Source organism: Chionomys nivalis, chromosome 19, assembly GCF_950005125.1.
Source record: "Chionomys nivalis chromosome 19, mChiNiv1.1, whole genome shotgun sequence".
Classification (NCBI taxonomy): domain Eukaryota; kingdom Metazoa; phylum Chordata; class Mammalia; order Rodentia; family Cricetidae; genus Chionomys; species Chionomys nivalis.
The window spans coordinates 56847609-56867342 of record NC_080104.1 but is presented as its reverse complement, the minus strand read 5'-3'; the positions used below and the strand labels follow the sequence as shown (position 1 = coordinate 56867342).

The following is a 19734-nucleotide window of genomic DNA, read 5'->3' as shown; positions in this document are numbered from 1 at the left end:
TACAGAACTAGATAGAGCGTTCTCATAAGATGAAACACAAATGGCTGAGAAACACTTAAAGAACTGTTCAACATCCTTAGTCATTGTGGGAAAGAAAATTAAAGCTACTTGGGGATTTCTTACCCCAGTCACAATGGCCAAGATGAATAAAATAAATGACAGCTCATGCTGGCAAGGATGTAGAGTAAGGGGAACATTTATTCACCGCTGGTGGGAGTGCAAACTTGTACAGCCACGATGGAAATCAGCGTGGCAGCTCCTCAGGAAGTTGGGAGTAGATCTACCTCAAGAACCGGTTGTACCACTCTTGGGCACCTACCCAAAGGACTCTACATCCCACTACAGAGACGCTTGCTCATCCGTGTTCATAGCTGCTCTTATTCATAATAGCCAGAAATCGGAAACAGCCTAGATGTCCAACTGACAAATGCTAAGGAAAATGTGGCACATTTGCACGATGAAATATCAGCCATCTGTTAAAAAAGGAAATTAAGAAAATTGTTGATGAATGAGTGGATCTAGAAAACAAATCATCCTGAGTGAGGTAACCCAGACCCCAAAAGATAAATATTGTATGTTTTCTCTTATATAGAGATATTAGTCTTTAAGCTTTCGATATGTGTGCTACGTCCAAATAACCACAGAGGTTGCATACTCAGTAAGGGACAGGAGTGAGGACAGGATCTCCTAAGAACGAGGAAATAGGATATAGAGTATAGAGAGCTAAGGGGGGATGTTGAATACAGGGATTAAACAGAAAGGGGGACGGGAGAGAAGGGTAACAGAGGGACAACGGGGAAGGAAAACTAAAACTAAAGGCTACTTAAAAAATCATATGGAAGCCGGGCGGTGGTGGCGCACACCTTTAATCCCAGCACGCGGGAGGCAGAGGCAGGCAGTTCTCTGTGAGTTCGAGGTCAGCCTGGTCTACAGAGCAAGTTCTAGGACGGCTCCAAAGCTACACAGAGGAACCCTGTCTTGAAAAACAAACAAACGAGAAATCATATGGAAACCTACTACTATTGAAGCTTCATAAAATGTAAACATAGAATGAGATCTAAATGAAGTGTCCACATAATAGGGGAGATAGTGCCCCAACAAGAGATCTTACACCACCAAGTAAAATCTCCAGTGCCAGGAACAGGTTATGTCTTGGTTAGTCATTGGCCATACAGGTCCTGAGGTTCACCTCCCACACACCTTGAAACAACACAGGCTATTGCTAAGTCTATTGGTTGCTCTCAACAACCTGATGGTAAGAACCTGCTGCTGAAGGCTATACTTACTTACATCATCAAACGTGGAGAAGCCAAGCTGAACTGGAAGCTTCACCCCTACTGAGCAGTGTTCACGGTGCTAGAAGGTACCCTTCATGCTAGTGGAGAAAGGTTATCATCAGTATCACCCAGCAACAACCGTGATTGGCCTGCAAGAAATACGGTGCGAAGGTGGTGCCAATGTTATGGGGCTAACCAACCGCTTTTCTTTTAGTCTGATGAAAGAATCATACTTTACTAATTTGTCCTCTGAGGAGTTAGGAGATGTTAGCTAACTTAATTATACAATGAGTTACTTATGCTTAGGAATTCCTTGGACTTTTGGGAGCATCTGTTAATCCTGAAGGACACTCCACATGCCAAACATTTGCAGGACATTTTTCACATATTGTATTTTGGAACAGAAAAAAAAATAAACACCCAAATTTAATAAAATTGACTATATTGAGTGTAAAGCCCAAGTCTCTTCAGAGCACTGTGGAAAGATATTGAGCTGTTTCTTCCACTCGTGTGGAAGTTATAGTGAATTAACTCAAGGGGTAATAGATATTTTCCTTTTATTCAAATTGAAAATTTAATATGATAATTAGCATACAAAATTAATATAGGAACACAACTTTCCAAAGTCAAACACTATAAAATAGCAAAAGTGGCCTCCATATTTGCTCTAAATGTCCTCAGTAACTGGGACTAATTGTGGTTACCTGAAAATAAAATTATGGGAGAACTCATGACCCAACCCCTGTTTTAAAAAGTGAAACTTAAGGCACACTCCATGAGATAGAACCCATACCCAACTCTCCCAAAATGGCCAAGAACCTGAGACTGAATTGGTCACAGGCAGAAAACCTATTCCTATTATTCTGCTAAAAGGACATAGCAATAAAATGACCCCTAATGGCATAGTGCTATGCCCATAGATCAATGCCTTGCTCAGCCCATGTCAGAGAAGCTTCTTCGTGCAGTAGATGAGAGTTAACAGAGAGACAACGTACAGAGAATGAGAGACTTTGTAGCTCCCAGTCGTACATGGGATGTCGTCATCTAACCCCTGCCATCAGGGCTCGGGGATCTATGCAGAAGGGGAGGTGGAGAGACTGTAAGAGTCAGGGACGATGGAAGACACCAAGCAAAGAGTGTCTTCCAGACAGAACAGGACTGAGGCACATATGAACTCACAGAGACCCTGGCAGCACACGCAAGACCTGCACAGGTTCAAGCCAGGTGGTGTCTCAGCGCCAACATGGAGAGGTGGACATGGGCTGCCACCCCTAACCAAGAAACTATATGTAATTAGTACCACTAGCAACAGGAAATCAGCTTTCCGTAATGGAGTCTCAGTGGGTCACACTGGCCCCATGCCCAGGAGGAGCTGGCCACTACAAAATGAACTCAATAGTTGTCCTCTGCCTATTGTATTTTAGTGGCAGAATTCCTTGCACGCAGCTGTTAGAGACAATGTCTGTCACATTGTGTATATCAGCTTGGGGTAAATGAATATGCTCTCAGCGCTGGAGGATATTGCCCAAGACTCACATTCCAGGGACCATAAAATAGTACCAACTTTAAATTTACCATGTTTTTCCCCCTATGCATACTCACCCACAACAAAGATTAACTTAATTAGGACCAGGAAGAAATTCAAACATACAAGTAATAATAAAATAAAATAATAATAGCAATGTAGCATAATAAAAATTATTCTAAACTTCATGAATTTGTAAATTGTGTATTTCTGGAAATCTCCGTTTAATGTTTTTGGACTGTGGCTTACCAGGGGTCTCTGGAACCCCATTTGGTGACACTGATAGCAGAGGAAATGACCTTGCCTGCTCCTTGCTCTCCTGTCTTGCTCTCCTGTCTTTGCCTGGCTGGTTCCTGCCCCTGATTCTGGTCTAGTGCCTGGCCCTCTCTGCCAACATGGGGCAGGCGTAGGCCTTGCAGGCCCTATCATCCACCTTCAAGTTGGCCCTATTATTTTATAGCACAGTTCGGAGTTCTCTTCTCTGGGATCAGAGAGTTCCACAGGTGATATGGCTTCTGGGTGAAAGGTCAGCAGAGGAGGGAGACAGTTCTTCGGGTTGCACTTAGGATCAGTGGCTTTGGTCACAACTTGGTGATGGAAGACACCCAATGGGGATGGTCCACAGAGAGTCTGTCTGCTCAGTGGGCTTGCTGTGTAGGCCCTGGTGACCCCTGCTCTGTGTGATTCTCACTCCCTAATGATTTGCATGAGCAACTAGCAGGAGAGAGGGAGGAGGGGAGGGAGAGAGAGAGAGAGACAGAGAGAGAGAGAGAGAGAGAGAGAGAGAGAGAGAGAGAGAGAGAGAGAGGAAGAGAGAGCGCGAGCAGAGAGTTGTAACTATAATCTGTATCTTCTATCATTCTATAGCTTGTGAGATACAGTCCTTCCTCCCATCCTTGGCAGGCAACTGTTTGGCCTCTTTGCTTGTTTTGTGGGACGTGAGGGATGAAGTTAACAGCTAGCTCCGACTGGAAGGGGTCAGAGGTTCTGCCTTATGTTTCTCACAAACTCCTGGGGACCCCATCAGGATGCCTTCAGAACCCATGGACAAGATTAGAAATAGATCACTCATGTCCAAGACACATGGTTAAGAGTTTCCCACAATAAAACACACACAACTTGTTGCCCCTAAAACTAGGATAGATGATATTTTGACACATTCTGGCAGAGCAGAAGTCAGCCAGACAAAGGAGGAGCGGCAGGAAGCATTGGAGGCATTGCTGTTGGAGGGAATGAGGATTCCAATCTACTTTTGTAAATGAGATCGCTTGCCTGCTGGTCCCACTGTGATGGCTGCCTGGGGCTTCTTCTGAATTCTGAATTCGCCTTGACACATACCTGGATTTAAGCTGTGCACAGAATCATCTTCAGAAGTAGGATACTGAGGATGCTAGGAATGGAGCATCCAATGTCACACCTTCCAGGACCAGCCGGAGGCCCACACAGGATGGCAGCCTAATGGCTGTCATGCCCCAGCAGCAGCCCATCATAGGCTATGCCAGAGAGAGTCAGGGTTACCTTCTGCTAAAGGCCCTGAAGTACCTCCAAGATAGCTGCCAATCACTCTCTAGTGGAGCCAGTGGCCTGGTCTCAGGCCCTGGGCAGAGGGATCTAGCATCTCTCTTCCCCATCACTCAGAACATCCTGGACTGCTTGTCTGTTCCCACTGACAAATGAGGCCTGAGAAACAGGAGGGGCAGGATCCTAGAGACCTGGAAAGGATGCCTTACCCCACCCCAGAGAACTGGGAATGCCTTTAAAAATGCATTTTAATTATTTGAAATCATAATATAATTACATTATTTCTACTCTTTCTTTCCTTCAGCCAACCCCTCCTATGTACTCCTTGCTCTCTCTAAAATTCATGGCTTCTTTTTCTTTCGTTGTTGTTACACACACACACTACACACATACACTCCTAAATACATAAATGCAGCCTGCTCACTTATGTATCTGTTATGTTATCTGTATGTACATTATCAGTAGGGGATGACCACTTGGTATTGGGAGGTTACCAGTTGGGGGGCTTTTCCCTGGGGGAAAGGCCATTTCTCTTGTTGCTCTTAGCTCTTTGTCTAGGGTTAACTCTTTGAGATCACTGCCGCCATCCCCATTCCTGGGTGGTGTTTTCATGGAGAGTAGAGAATGAAGCAATGGGAGAGAAAAGGACAATCTACTAAAACAAAATGATGTCTAAAGTCAAGATGTGAGGGTGGGGCATAGGAGATAGGAGGAGGCTAGAAGGACCATGGGATAGAGGCCAAGGGAGTTGCCATAGGAAGTGATGGGAAGTCAGGTCACAGGGATGCAGGGCAGACCGCAGCAAAAGGCAGAACCCTGGGGATGTGTTGCTGGAGGACCAGTGAGCAAAGGAAGAAGGTCCAGAGAAAGGAATCCCTAACCTGGTCCTGTCCCACCCCTTCCCTCCCCAGACATACAGATCAAGTGTCTGACCATGAGCATCACTGTTCCACAGTTGTGAAAGGATGGAATACTCATATTGACCTCCAGGGGGCACTAGGTTTCTCTGCATCGACCTGGTCCTGCTTGCTCCCATCAGCCACTTCTAAGGTGGAAGTTAAGGCCTTAACTTGATTTTGTTGCAGCACCCCACTGCACTAAACAGCGATTCTGAAATATTTTTTAAAAAAGGAGATCCTTAACTCTCTAAACTCAAACATTTTGTCTTCCCACTGCAAGCCGGTTCACCTCCACTGGGTCTTTAAAAGCCTGGTGGACTTGGTTGGGCTGGATGAATAGCTGGCCCAATCTAGCCTGCTGTGTCCCACAGGCATCCCCGTTTATCCCGAGCACTCAGCGTAATCATCGCCCTTGACATTGCTTCTGCAGAGCTGCCAGATTCATTAGCCAAGTGCGTTGGAAATGTGGGTCATTTCTTTCTTTTCTTTTTCAATTTCCTACTCTAAAGGGCACTGCCTTTTCAAGCTGACGGGAAAGCCAGAAGAGCTTCAGGATGGGTGGTTTGCTGGCTCAAATACGCACCGCCACTTTATGCATAGAATGTAAAGTTAACAGACAATGATGCTCAGAGATGTTTGCAAAATATCTAACAGTTCAAAAGCCACGATCTCCTCTATATGAGGAGTGAGTAAAATCAGTAACACAGGGACCTTAAGGCAGAATGCATAGCAATGTGTATTAATTCACTAGAAAAACACCAGAGGCCCGAAGAACAAGGCCAGTCTCTGTCTTTCCCTGGCAAGGTTGAAAGGGGGTAATGAGTACGTTTAATTTTGCTGAAAGTATGTCAAAAGGTACCTGATATTATAGGATCATAAGATGATGATAAGTTTAATCATTTCTGAGGGTTATTTGGCAAAAGAAATGTTTTTAAAAATTAAGTGTGTCACGCTGGGTGGTAGTGGCTCACACCTTTAATCTCAGCCTTGGGAGGCAGAGGCAGGCAGATCTCTGCGAGTTCGAGGTCAGCCTGGTCTACCCGGCAAGTTCCAGGACAGCCAGGACTGTTATACAAAGAAACCATGTCCTGAAATACCAAATAAATAAATAAATAAATCTTGTCTTCATACAGAAACCATAAAAAAAAGTATAAAAAACAGAGTTGTGGGCACAATCCAGTTGGCGAAGTGTCTGCCACCAAAGCATGAATTCCTGAGTTTGATATCCAGTACCCAAGTGAAAGCCGGGCGTGGTGCTTAGGTGCCTGTATTCTACCTCTAGGGAGTGGAGACAAGAGGATCCCGGGGGCTCACTGGCTGGTTGGCCCAGCTCAGTGAACTCTGCCTTAATAGAGACCTGTCCACAATAAGGTGGAGAGCAGCTAAGGAAGATGTGATGTGTCTCTCTGGCTTCCGCACTCACACACATCTCCACATACATGAGTACCTACAAACTCATACATGTGCCACGTACACACTCACACATGCTCTTCCACACATACAAAGTGTAAAAAGTATGCATTCACTACAAATCTCATTTTCTTTTCTTTTTTTTTAATTTTTGAAATTTGTTAGTTTGTTTTTGGTTTTTTGTTTTGTTTTGTTTCAAGACAAGGTTTCTTTGTGTAGCCCTGGCTGCCCCTAGAACTCACTCTGTAGACTACCAGGCTGACCTCAGACTCAGAGATCTGCCTCTGAAATATAAGGCATGCACCACACCGCCTGGCTTACAAATCTCATGTATGAATAGTGACAGGAGCCAGGCCTACAATTCCATCTTGGACAGGGAGCAACTGAGATTTGAGGTCAGTTTGGGCAACACCAAGACCAGGATGGAGAAGGAGAGGGAGGAGGAGGAAGAGGAGGAGGAGGAAGAGGACAGCGAGACTACAGAAGGAGCACAGGGCATGGACATTCACAAGCAAATCACCATAGTGAGGGAATCCAAGTTGCATAGACAAGAGCCCAAGGTATCAGGGACCCACAGGGAGCAACTGAGGCAGGCCCACCTTCCTGCGTGGGAGGGACGTGTCTTTTCTGAAGGGTTTATGGCTGGTCATGATTTATGGCGCTGGAGGCCATAAAGAGCAGTCACTGAGTGTGTAAATCAAGCCCAAGATTTACACAGGTCTTTCCATACAGCATCACTGTTTAAGGCAAACCAGGTCAAAGGGCATACACTTCTCTAGTGCCCTCTGTGTGCGTGCAGGTGTGTGCCTGGGTGTGTGGACCTAAATAGCACACATGACAATCATGAGTGTCATTCTTTGGGCGCTATCTGCCTTGGTGTTTTGAAAGTTTTTTTATTGGCCCCCCTCCTCTCTCTCTTCCCCCCCTTTGTCCCCCTATTAGGATCCTCTGGCCCTGACAAAATGCAGCTGGCTCATGCACACTGGGGAAGCCCTGTAGATCTTTCCTAAATGCTCAAGCCTTCCTTCCCAGCCCCCCAACTTCAAGGAAGGATGCTGTCACTGTGAAACTGTCACTGTGAAGCCCGCTGCCTTGCCTCGCTTTGGCTTTGCTTCTTGCTGAAGGCAAGGACTGGGGTGAGCAAGGAAACCAGAGACTGGACACCCCCTCCCCCACCCCTGTCTCGTCTCCTCCCTCTTTAGCTGCTGTTTGAAGCCTTAATATGAAAAAGGTCTAATGGATCATTTTGACAGTGACAGAGTAAACTCTGCTGAAGGACATCAGAAGCCACTAGGAAGAAATGACAACTTCTACAAGGGCTTGGGAAGGAGGTCAGCCGCACCCTGACTCCAGGCTCCCATTTCCTCAACCTTCCTCGAGGCTGACTTCTGCTCAGCATCCCACACACCTGAGAAAGTCCCTCTATTTAACACCCCTGCTGACTGAGTTCAGTCACTGTCCCTGATAGTTTTCAACTTGACACAAGTTAGAGTCGTCTGAGAGGCAGGAACCTCCATTGAGAAAATGCCGTCTTGTGATTGGGCCATAGGCAAGCCTGTGAGGCATTTTCTTGATTAATGATTGCCGGGGGAGGGCCAAGTCCATTATGGGGGATGCCACCCATGGGCTGGTGGTCCTGGGAGCTTTGAGAAAGCAGACTGAGCAAACCATGAAAAGCAAGCCAACAAGCAACATTCCTTCATGGCCTCTGTGTCAGCTGCTGCCTCCAGGTTCCTGCCCTGTGTGAGTTCATGACTTCCTTTGCTGATGGTCTGTGATACAGAAGTGTAAACAAATAAACCCTTTCCTCCCATGATGCTCTTGGTCATGGTGTTTCCTCACAGCAACGTTAACCGTACCTAAAACAGTCACCAACCTCCCGAAAGATTCAAGGCCAACCCAAGAGACAGGTGGGCAGGTCCTGGCTCCCACCTGGTCCAGGATCCTCAGGTCACCTGGCAGGGACAGATAGTTTCTTCTGTTTTTGTTTCGATTCTAAGGCACTCACATGGGCTGCATGCACAGGTGCAAGTCAGGCCACTAGGAGGCCCCAGGCTGCTATGGTTGGTGAAAAGGAGGCCAACCCTTACCTTAACCAAGGGATGCCTAGGCCTGAGCTCTGGTGCAGGCAAAACAAAGAGAAAGGACAGCAGAAAGGAGAAATAATGGTCACCCATGAAGCCAGTTGTCATGGAGACGTTGGACGTGGTCGCAAATCGCAAATCATTTCCTACCCCATGAGGGTCAATTCTGTGGGTGAGTCTGCTGGGGCACGATGTCGTATCTTGGATGTTTCACAGGGGTTCTGGGTGAGGTTAAATTTGATGACTCTACACCTCTATGCTGCTGGGCTTCATCTGACCAATCAAGTGACTTCATGGAACAGAGAACTGGGGACAGAAGGATTTTGTTCTCCCTGCCTGCTTAAGCCAGGCATTGGTCTGCCCTTGAACTTGGGATGCACGCCAGCCAGCAGCTCTCCGGGCGTTCAAGCTTCAGATTTAGACTAGAAACAGACACCAGTACTGGCCCTCCTGGGTCTCCAGCCCTCTGCCAATAGCTTGAGCCAATACCAGACACCAGCACTGGCCCTCCTGGGTCTCCAGCCCTCTGCCAATCACTTGAGCCAGTACCTGTTGTAGGAAGCAAAGGTCCTGAGCTTAGATGAGAGTTGAACTCGAGCATTTTCCTTTACTACGGTAACAAAGCCACATGTCCTTCAGATCTTTCCCTGTGCTGACGACAGGCTGCATGAGTCAGTCTCCGTCTCTGCCACCCCCCTCAAAGCTAGGCAGAAATTGTAACCACAAGGCCCCAAGAGCTTCAAGGGGAAAATCTCAAATGTTCGGTAAATGACAGGCATGTTTAATTTAAAATATTTCCAATTAATGATAGGCTTATCAGGCACATCATATGTATGTGTGCATATATATGTATGCACACATATATCTCAACTATAGACTATATAGGTATAGCATATATAGTATACAGAATCTTCTACCGACCCCGTTTCTCTGTAGAGCCCTGCTCCCTTCCCATGGTCCAAATGGCCATGATGCTTTATGAAGATGATGTCACTGCCTCCCGACTGACCTCCGACCGTGTGACCCTGCTTGACAGCCTTCACTATCCACTCAAGAGCCCACATAGTCCTGGTAAACCATTATTAGTCAGGCACATCCCTCCTCTGCTCAACTTCCCATGAGGCTGCTCCCGATAGACACAGCAGCCTGAAGTCACCTGTGTGACTCCCGGGGCTGCCTCTTGAGCCTGTCTGAACCACTTGAGTCTGTCTCTTGAACCACTGCTGTGCCCGCCATTCCAGCCCTCCTGGCCTCCTAAGCAAGATCTTGGAATGAGGCCACTGCTGACTGGAAGGTTTGTCACTCAGATCACCAGCTCACAAAGTGACCCTTTAAGCCCAGCTCCTATGCCCCACATTTTATCCCTGTCCCCCACTGACTTATCTCCTTGGCAGTAGGTATTACTCAACTCTCCACGTTCATATTTATTCATCTGCCTCTAGTCTCACTCTCTGAAATGCCGGCCCTTCCCATTGAGAGATTTGAGTAATTTTGCTCACTCCCATACCTCGTGGCCCCAGTGCCTGAAACAGTTCTCAATCCCGCAGAAGTCGTTGGCAAAGGACAGACCATAGCTCCAAAGGGAACAGGGGAGGGGGCATTGTTCCCCTTAGGGTAACAGTTGCTGCCTCAGTGATTGTCTGTTCAGAGGTCTGGTGTGTCTCCTGAAAGGAAAGCCGCACAATGCAAAATAAGATTAGATGTGATTGTTATTCTGACTACAGAGCCAGCCAGGCCTTGGAAAGGCCTGTGTGCCTGGTGCCCAACACTCACAGGAGCAGACACACAGAGCCACCCCCTCCAGGATGCAGGTTAGCTGCACTGGGGACAAACACCTGGTCTTGAAGGAACCCATTCTAGGAGACTAGGCCAGCTGACGGCAAGGTTTGGGGGACAAGAAAGCCATCTGCCATATGGGGAGTTAGTTCTCCATGCCAGGCTGCAGGATAGCACACAGTGGCCCTAACAGCAGGCTGCCCATCAGTTCAAATAGTGTTGGTTCATTTGACAACAAACACCAGCTGATTTTTCTGGTCTTAACTGCAAATCAGCAAATTGGGTGACTAGCTGTAACCACCCAGCAGTGTCAGCCCCCACCTTAAAGCCCTGCGTGCCGTCACCTTCATACTTGTCACCGGTAATTCTCAAGGTGTCAGGCTCTGTCTAGGGGCTCTGAATTGCACCAGGGGAGTGGGCAGAGGCTGCCAGACAGTCTGGGCGGATTGGAACCATCGAGGTGATGTGGGGGCTGGACCGTCTGTAGGTGGAAGGTGACTACTTCCTTTATCTCATGACAGTTACTGGAGTAGCTAGCTTTCTGGCCCTCCTCCACCCTCTGGGCTAGGGAGTCACAGCTTCTGAGGCTCTCTCAGTGGTAATAGCTGAGGAGAGAGCTGAGGGTAACTGTGGCTCTAATGTGTGCTGCTTTTGGAAGCCCTTGACTTCATTCCTGGTCTGGACTCCAATGGCTGTCCACCAGGTAGAAACCAGAAGATGCTAAGTAAGGGAAAGAAGAGGTCGTTGATCTGGCTGGTTGATTTGACTGGCTCCTCTTAGGCCCACAGGACGGGGAGCCCCAGGCATTCTCAGCGAGCACAACCCAGACACCAGCAGATGGACGGTGGGGCTGGAAATCCACTTAAGACAAACAATAAAGGCCTTCTCCAGCGGTTTGACAGTGGCTTCCAAGAGCAACAAACTCCTCCAGCTGTTCCCACAGGGAAAGCCCCTGAGAATTGTATCCAGAGGGGAAGGAGATCTGAAATCCCCCCTCCCCGGGCTTACCATGGGCCCTCAACCCCTATGGAAAACAGCAAAACTGTGTGTGTGTGTGTGTGTGTGTGTGTGTGTGGTGGGTGGGTAAGGGAAGTGCTGCACCCAACAGATAGTGGACTGGGCAATCTTCCCTCAGCTTAAAGAGCAGAAATTAGGCTCCCACTTCAGCTCCAGGTGCCAGGGAAGCAGCCTTCCCTGCCCTTCCAGGAATGCACAGCCAACAGGGGGGAAGGAACTTTCTCCACTTCCGATTCAAATTAAGGGAGGGTGGCCTTTGCTGCAGGGCAGGAAGGCTGGTTTCCCAGCACTGTGGGTAGCGGTCACAGCTCTCAGCCCAAGGACTGTTGGTGACCGAGTGGCCGAGTATGTGGGGTGATCTCTGATCAAGCTAAAGGGCACAGTGGACACGGACGAGGACACTTAGAAACAGGCTGTTGCGGTGAAAGGAATCAAAGGGATGAGGGACTTGCCTTAATGCGGGGAAGGAGATGAAGGGAAGGGGGAAGGGAAGGAGCAAGAGAAGATGGGGAAGGGGAGGGGAGGGGCGGAGAGCAGAGGTGAGAGGAGAGGAGACAGGGTGGGGCGAACAGGAACAGAAGGTGGGAGAGGACTGGAGCGGGGAGATGAGGGAGAGGGAAAGGAAGTGACAAGAATGAGTGAAGAGAGAAGAGGAGGAAAGGGGAGGGCTAGAGATGAAAGAGAAGGAGGGAAGAGAGGTGGGGGAGTGAGAAGAGACGGGTGAGTAAGGAGGAGGGGAAGCTAGGTGAGGCAGAGATGAGGAGGATGGAAGGGGAGAGGGGGAAGGAAAGAGGGGAGGTAGGGTTGGGGAAGAAAAAAAAAGGTGAGAAAGGGGTAGAGAGGAAGGTGGGTAGAGGGAACAGAAGAAGGTGGGAGGGAGAAAGAGGGGGGGGACAGGAATAATGGGGGGAAGGCTGAGAGGGAGGAGGCAGGAAAGAGGGGGAGGAGGAGAAAGGGAGTAGGAGAGAGGAAAGGAGACTAGGGGCGGGGGAGAGGCAGGAGGGAGGAGCCCTGGTGAGAAAGGAGGAGGATGGAGAAGGGGAGGGGTTGAAGAAGGGAATGGAAGGGAGGAGAGGGAATGGAAGGGCGGGGCGGGCCGGCGCCGTGGGAGGAGGGGCGTGCGGAGGCCGCGAGCTGCCGGCTCTGGTTGGCTAGCCGCCCCCGTCCCTCCCCCGCCCCTCCCCCCGCCCTCGCCCTCCCGGCGCGGTGGCCGCGGAGAGAAAGTAAGGTGAAAAAGTCCAAGTGCTGCTGCGGGCGCGATGGGGGCCGGCTCCTCAAGCTACCGGCCCAAGGCCATCTACCTGGACATCGATGGACGCATCCAGAAGGTACCCCGCCCCTCCTCTGCGGCCTCTGTGAGCCCCAGTAAGGGCAGGTGTCCCCACTGCAGGCGCCGATCCCACGGACGGAGCTGATCCTGGCGGCCCGCCGTGCGCGCAGGGCCCCGGGAGGCGCGGCAGCCAGGGGTGCAGACCGGCGGAGCAGGTCCCAGGTGGATGGCGACAGTCGTGGGAGGGGGGCGGAACCTGCCGCTGCGTCCTGTGACCTCGTGGGGACTGAGGGACCCGCTTTCGGCTCTACTGTACACTGCCTTCCCAACCAACTTGAGCCGCGTAGGAGAGGGGTTCGCCACGGACCCCTTTTGTTCGCGGTCCCTCCCCTTCTAAAGACCCTTCTCTGGACACTTAGTGTCCTTGACTTCAGTTGATATTGACAAAGGGACAGTGGGTAAGCTGGCGGGGGTGGGAGTGGGGGAGGGTCTCATTAGCTCCCTCTAAAGTGAGTGTTTATGGAAAAGCCCATTGTGAGGAAATTGTTCCCGGACCTCCGCTGGACATCTCAGAGAAGCCGGGCAGCTTGCTGTAGACCCAGCAAAGGAAGCCAAGAAGGGATACCTGATGGGCATGGGCCTCCGTTCTCAGGTGTGTCCTCTTGTCTGGTTGGCTCCATCAGTAAGAGAAACCCACCCTCCACTCTCAGACTGATTCTGGAAAAATGGGAAGTACCGTCCCTCCTCAGGCTTGGTGACTTGGGAGGGGCTGGGAAGTACCTTCCAGTGACAGTGGTCAGCCTCTTACTTGAGCATCATGGGCAGGTGCAGGTTCTGATGCAGGATCAGATCCCAGCTCCCGACTCCTTGGAGCACAGCTACTGAGATGTAACAGCCTCCTCTTCCTCCCAGAGGAAGGAAGGACTTAACTGCGTGTCTTCCTGCCTCAGCCCGTTTGAGCACACAAACACGTGCACGTATGCATGTGAAGGCAGCAACACACATGCCAGATGTGTGCATGCATGTGTATACAAAGCACATATCTGTACCCATGCATTTTCCCCTAGCCCACCAAATGGGAATTTATTAAAGATCTGCTTTTGTTTTGTTTTTTTAAATTTTGGTGCAAGGGATGAAACCGTGGGCTTCATGCATGCAAGGCAGACACTGTTATTATGATACATTGTTGGCCCTCTTTTATCCCTTTAAAGAGGAAAGATGAGGTGTCACCTGGCCAAAAGTGGCAGGTCCTTCCTAAAATCTCCCCAAAGGTCCTCAAATAGCTGCTTGGCATCCAGTAGAAAGTAGAAGAAAGGTTTAGGAGGACCCTAGTAAGTTCTGGGTCTGGTAGGCTAGTCTGAGACTGTGGATAAGGTGGGTTTTCCCAGTGGACATACCTGAAGTTGAGTGACCTCTTAGAAAGGCCACCAACAGGCCAACCCTGGGGTGGGTCATGGCAGGCTCCTGCACTAGGCTAGAAGGTCATAGCTTTGGGTGGAGGCAAGACTTGATGTTGAGTGCTGGCTCTGCCACTCTGGGCTCCTCTGGCTGGCATCCTCGTCTGTGAAGGGATCATTATATCTGCTTTATAGACCATAATGAGAAGTAAATGAGAGGTATAAACAGTGCCCGGACCATGGCAGAACACAAGAGGCATTATTCTCGGTCTTTGTCTGCTCATAAACATTCTTGTCTTCACACCACGGAGTAGAGGCTGGAGCAAGAGGGCCTCCACCCTGCCACTGTGGTCAGCCTCTCCCTGATCCTGGGCACCCTGTCATCAGCACTAGGTGTTGAGGTGAACCTTTAGCCTGGTGAGAACTAGGTCTCTGGCTTTCCTGGTGTGCATGTTCACATCTCAGGCTCTGTGCCTGCAACCCTGCACCCATCCACACTGCTGAGACCTCGTACACCAGCCCAGAGCGTTTCCTCTTACTAGGCACTGGGCATATCTGAAAGTTCCCAGCATGCAATCATTTCTGGCTTTCATTTACCCACTCCATCTCTTCTTCATGGGAGGCCAAGGAATAAACCACTACTACACTCCCCGGGAAAGGGTTGGGCCCTGGGGATGAGATAAGGCATACGTTGCTTTCTGCCAAGGCATCAGTCTTGGTGAGGGTCTTGCCCGTGACTCCTGCGTTTTCTCAGCCCTTTGTCCATCTTGCTACCAACTCCTAGCCACCTCAGCTTCAGGCAGACATGGGAGGGGACCACATTGCTAACACTGGCTTTTGCTGGTATTACCTGCCCAACAAAGTTCAGGGAGAAGACTCAGGCCCTCTTGATTATACCAGGGTGGGACTCAAAGGAACTAGTGAAGTAGTTTAGCCACTGCTCGGTGCTGCTTTTGTGTATGGAGACAATTCTGGGTGCATACGGTACCCAGCTTTCTTTAATGGGGATGGCAGTGAGAATTTGGGGAATTCTGGCTTCTATCTCTGGGCCATTTCATGTAGAAGATAAGAGGGCCCAGGGGGCAGGTTTGTTCTCTCAAACTCTATGTAAAATCTGTAGGGCCCTTGGGCTGAACCCAGTGTGTCCCCAAGGTCCCACTCCTTGGGACCTCCACTTCCCATCTCTGCTTTCGTTAGTTGCTTCAACCTGTGTCTCTTTTCTCAGCTCTTAAGTGAGGTAAGAGTGGGCTTGCTGTTGTAGGTGTAGACAGATGAGGCAGATCAGGTACCCAGTGAGCCACACACGCCCTAAAGTTGGCTGCTGGAGGCTAGGGTCCAGCATGACTGAGACACTCAGGGTACTGTGTTAGCCTGTGTGAGCAATCACAGCCCCTCTGGCTGGGGGTGGGAAGCTCACAAATGGTAGGTACCCTAAGTTATTTCCGGCTGTGAGACAGAGGGACATGGTGGGGTCTGTGCTGTTGGTGGAGCCTCATGAATTGGCATGAATTGGCTTCCTTCCTCTGTGACTGGAGGGAAGGTTCCCATCCTGCAGACCTAGAAGCCTTTAGAACATACTGAGTTAGAATTTTCACCATGGCCAAGGGGCAGTGTTGCCCGTCCAGCCACGTCTCTACATTCCTGTCCCTTGGTTCCTCGGCTTGCTGGGATGCACAGATGGGGACCAGGAGGCCCTCAAGTAGGCCATTAAAGAAGCAGGGAGTTGGGAGCTGGATCTGCTCTCTAGAAACTAGACCCCTTCATCCTTGCTCTGAGGACTCTCCTGTGTCCTTTCTTAGCTTCCGCACTGGGAGGAGGGGGTCGTGCCTCCAGACCTCAGTACTTGGTCCTTTATCTAATCTACAGGGGAGGAAAGCTCTGAACTTACCCACTTAGGTATGTCAAGCATAAGGCAGTTCGCATCAGAGAGCCAGAGGGCCCCTGCCTGGATTTGCAGACCTGTAAGGAAAGCAGAACCCTTCAGGGCCTCAGCCCAACCAGCCTTGGGTTGGTTGAAAAGCCAGTAGCTGGGCAAGGGGGGAGCCTGGGAGCCTTTGTGAGAGCCTGGCCCTGGTGTGGTAAGCGCCCCTCCTCAGTCACTCTAAGCTGCCTGTGGCTTTGTCCCGGCCCATCTCCGCAGCTGGAACCTGGGTCTTACTATGGAAACAGCCACTTGAGCTTTGCTGAGCCGTTTCTGCTCGAAATGAGAAAAGCCACTGGGCGCAGCAGCACGAGGACGCTAGTCAGTGTCCCTGTCTAAATGGTTTGTCTCCATGAATGTGGCTCCCTGGCCTTGGTCCTGCTGGAACCCAGAGCTCACGGTACCCAGTTCAGCACACTCCTGGGTTCCACCCAGCCTGGTCCTGTTGTGTCTCTGTGCACCTGCCAGGCTCCCATCTACTGTCTCCACACCGAAGATGTCCTCTTTGGTGCAGCTCCTCTGCACTGAGCATCCTCAGCCTTGCATGCCCTACAGGGTTGGTCACTGGGGCTGTGACTCAATGCTCTCTCCTCCTCCGGCATCCTCTACCCTACCTATGCCTTTTACAGCTGCCCAAGGCCCTCAAGAACTAAGCCTTCTTTCCTAGCCTGCACCTCCGCCTCTTCTGTGGTTCCACCTTCTATTGTTTAAAGAATGCACCTGCCTTGTCTTGTGATGGGCGTGGTGCCTCCTATAGTGTCTCCTGGTTCGACTGCCTTATCCTCCCTTAGAATAGTCTTGCCCTTTCACTTTGGAACAGATGGGCCTGCCCATCCAGGCTCACAGCGGCTATTCTGCCACTGTATGGGCTCCTCCCACTCATATCCCCATGCTTCTTACAGCCGGGAAGAACTGGCTCAGTCCTGTGGGTCCTGGCTCCACTGCCCTCTCCCTCATCAAACCAGGTTCAGCGGTTCCCCTTGGCTGCCTTCAGCAGTTCTAGAACACTCCATTTGCCTTCCTCTGATATGTTTATAACTTAGACTCTTTAAACAAATATGGGCATGGTACCCTGAGTGCAGTGAGCTAGAAGAAGAGGGGTGTCCTCATCCTCCAGGGGCTCAGTGTGGAACTAGGGAGGAAGGAATGGGGAGTAGGGGCCATTTGAATGGTCAACTCTCTGTCCATTCCGACTACTGGCCTGAGATGGCCCCTGGGTCTCTGCCAGGATCAGAGCTGGTTGTTGTGAAGATAAATAAAATCACCTCAACTTTCAGTTTTTTTGCAATAAGCAAACCACTGTTAAGGGCCTGATGGGACCCTACAGTAGGAGTATCCCAGGAGGACCTTAGGAGGTCACTGTGAAATCAGAGAGCAGGCCCTGACCCCTCCTCCTGTGCCCAGCTTTGATCTGAGGTTCCTGGAAGCCAGGCATTCTCAGTGACCTTTGACCTGGAAGGGATGCTATAGGCTTAAACCTAGCTTGACGCTGTCACAAAGTGACTGCTGATGGCCTGCAGTCCTTTGGAAACACTGGTGTTGCCCAGAGGTGCAAGGAGACTGCTCTGCTCTTGGTGGATATAGGGCAGTGTCCCTGGTCCCCCGTGGTGTTTGATTCTGTCCTTGATGACTGGAAGATGGTGGCCTACTTTATTTTCTGTTGCTGTAATGAGCACCACAACCAAAAGCAACTTGGGGAGGTAAGGATCATGCGGTTTATACTTTAGGTCAGAGTCCGTCCCTGAGGGAAGTCATGGCAGGAGCAGAAGCAGAAAACCAGCCATAAGTGCGGCTTACTGGTCTACCTCCCCTGGCTCATGTTCTGCCTTCCGAGTGCTGGGATTAAAAGCATCCACCATCACACACAGCTCTGCCCACTTTCTTACACAGTCCAGGGTGTCAATCAACAATCAAGGTCATTCCCCATAGCTGTGACTACAGGCAGACATGGTCTGGGCTGTCCCTCTTCCCAGGTGACTCTTGGTTGTACCAGGTAGACAGTAAAAACTAACAGGACAGATGTGAAAGTCACTTCAGTGGGAAGGTGGTAACGTTCCCACAGAGAGACCGTGCAGAGACTGGTGACTTCAGGGGGCAGGTGGGCACCTGGGAAACTTGTTGATGCCCAGCTGCTCCTCAGGCCTGTGGGTGGCCTTATGTCTCAATACCTTTCACAGCCCCCAGTCCCGACAATCTTGAGGACCCAGAAAAAGCTGTGGCAGGTACCACCTTGTAATTCTCCCAGATCCAATGAGTCTGACCCAAAGTCACCGTGAATGGACTGACAGAACCAAAGACCCCCTTCTTCCATCTCTGACTTACAGAAGCCATACCTATTGGGACCAACTTATGCCCAGAGCCAAGGGGCAAGAGACCTCCCCAGAGCGCATTGTGAGTGAGGCCCATCTGGCTTTGAAAATGCTCTAGTCAAGAGCACGGGAAGGGCATGGAGTCCTGGCGGCAGTGGGACCGACATGCAAATGAGAGATGATGCTATATGGTCTCCGTGCCAGCAATGGGAGCACCTCGGGGCATCCCGGCTGGACTCTGCTCATATGGCTTACTGCCTGAGTGCCAGGCATGCCCCACGGCCTCTCACACCACAAAAAAGCCCCCTCCTGCCCAGTCACCAGGCTGCCAATAACCCAGCAAGCCACACCCCTGATCCACACGGGGGGCGGGGCACAGCATGTCTTTGATAAGGAGAACTGACTGAGTCACCAGGGAAGCACCTCCTTGCAGGGTCCTTGTCCAGACAGACTGCTGTGTATTGCCTCATTTCAAGACTTGCCCTGAGCAGGGCACAGGGCTCCAGTCTCACAGGAGTCCAGCTGCAGCCTGGTAATTCCATTCATAGAAAGCACAGCCTGTGATTTGACTGATACTTGGACCTGGGATGGGACTATGGTCTCTGATGACCCACAGAATCATGTCTTGTCGGTGTGCATCTGCATACCCTGCGTGCTGCATGCCCAGGCAGCTGGTACTCACGTTGGTGGCACGGGGAGTATGCAGTAGCATGTCGCCCCTCCACCTCACCCTGCACACCTCTCTCTCTACACCTCTTCTCCAGTCTCACCGTGGGAACATTTGTCCTAGACAGAAACTCCCTGTAGCTTTATTTTTTGCCCCCTTAGACCGACTGTGTGATTTTTAAAATTGCGATAAACTATATGTAACATTGTTAAATGCACGTCTCAGAAGCCCTAAGTTAGCTCACAGTGCCAAGTAGCCAGCACTTCCTTCACTGCTAGTACTTTCTCTAGCAGAAAGGAAGCTTGGTCTCTGTTAAACCTGGACTCTCCACCCTCCCTGGGCCCTGGCTCTCTCTCTCTCTCCATCCAGTCTCCATGAATTTAGCCATAGTTGGGATCTCATCCAAGTGAATCTTGCGGTACCTGTCCTTTTCCTGGCTTCTTTCACTTGGCACAGTGTCCTGCCATGTTATGGTGGGAGTCAAGACTGCCTTCCTCTTCAGGACTAGCTGCATGGCTAGACCACAGAGTGCCATTATCCCCATCGGCGCAGAGAGTCAGGACCCTTCTTGGTGTTCTTCAGCCTCTTGTCAGCTCCGCGTTTGTTTTCTAGTGTACATGGGGTCAGTCCGGGACCTGCATATGGAGAAGGTCCTGCAGTG

The 19734-nt window shown here is 50.3% G+C and overlaps 1 protein-coding gene across 6 annotated transcripts in view; it reads left to right on the top strand.

Annotated features, from left to right (window-relative positions):
* Positions 1-12701: 12701 nt before the first annotated feature.
* The window catches only part of Pde9a (phosphodiesterase 9A), an 88541-nt gene continuing 81508 nt past the window's right edge, over positions 12702-19734 (top strand). For 5 of the 6 annotated variants that reach the window (XR_009055612.1, XM_057751009.1, XM_057751010.1 and 2 more), the window contains exon 1: positions 12727-12837. Coding sequence is in view for 5 of the 6 variants with exons in the window: in XM_057751009.1 (XP_057606992.1) it covers positions 12769-12837 (69 nt within the window). In the remaining variant the exon portion in view is untranslated. Of the gene's footprint in view, positions 12838-19734 lie in introns of all 6 variants that reach the window. The other variant, XM_057751006.1, reaches the window with a different exon arrangement.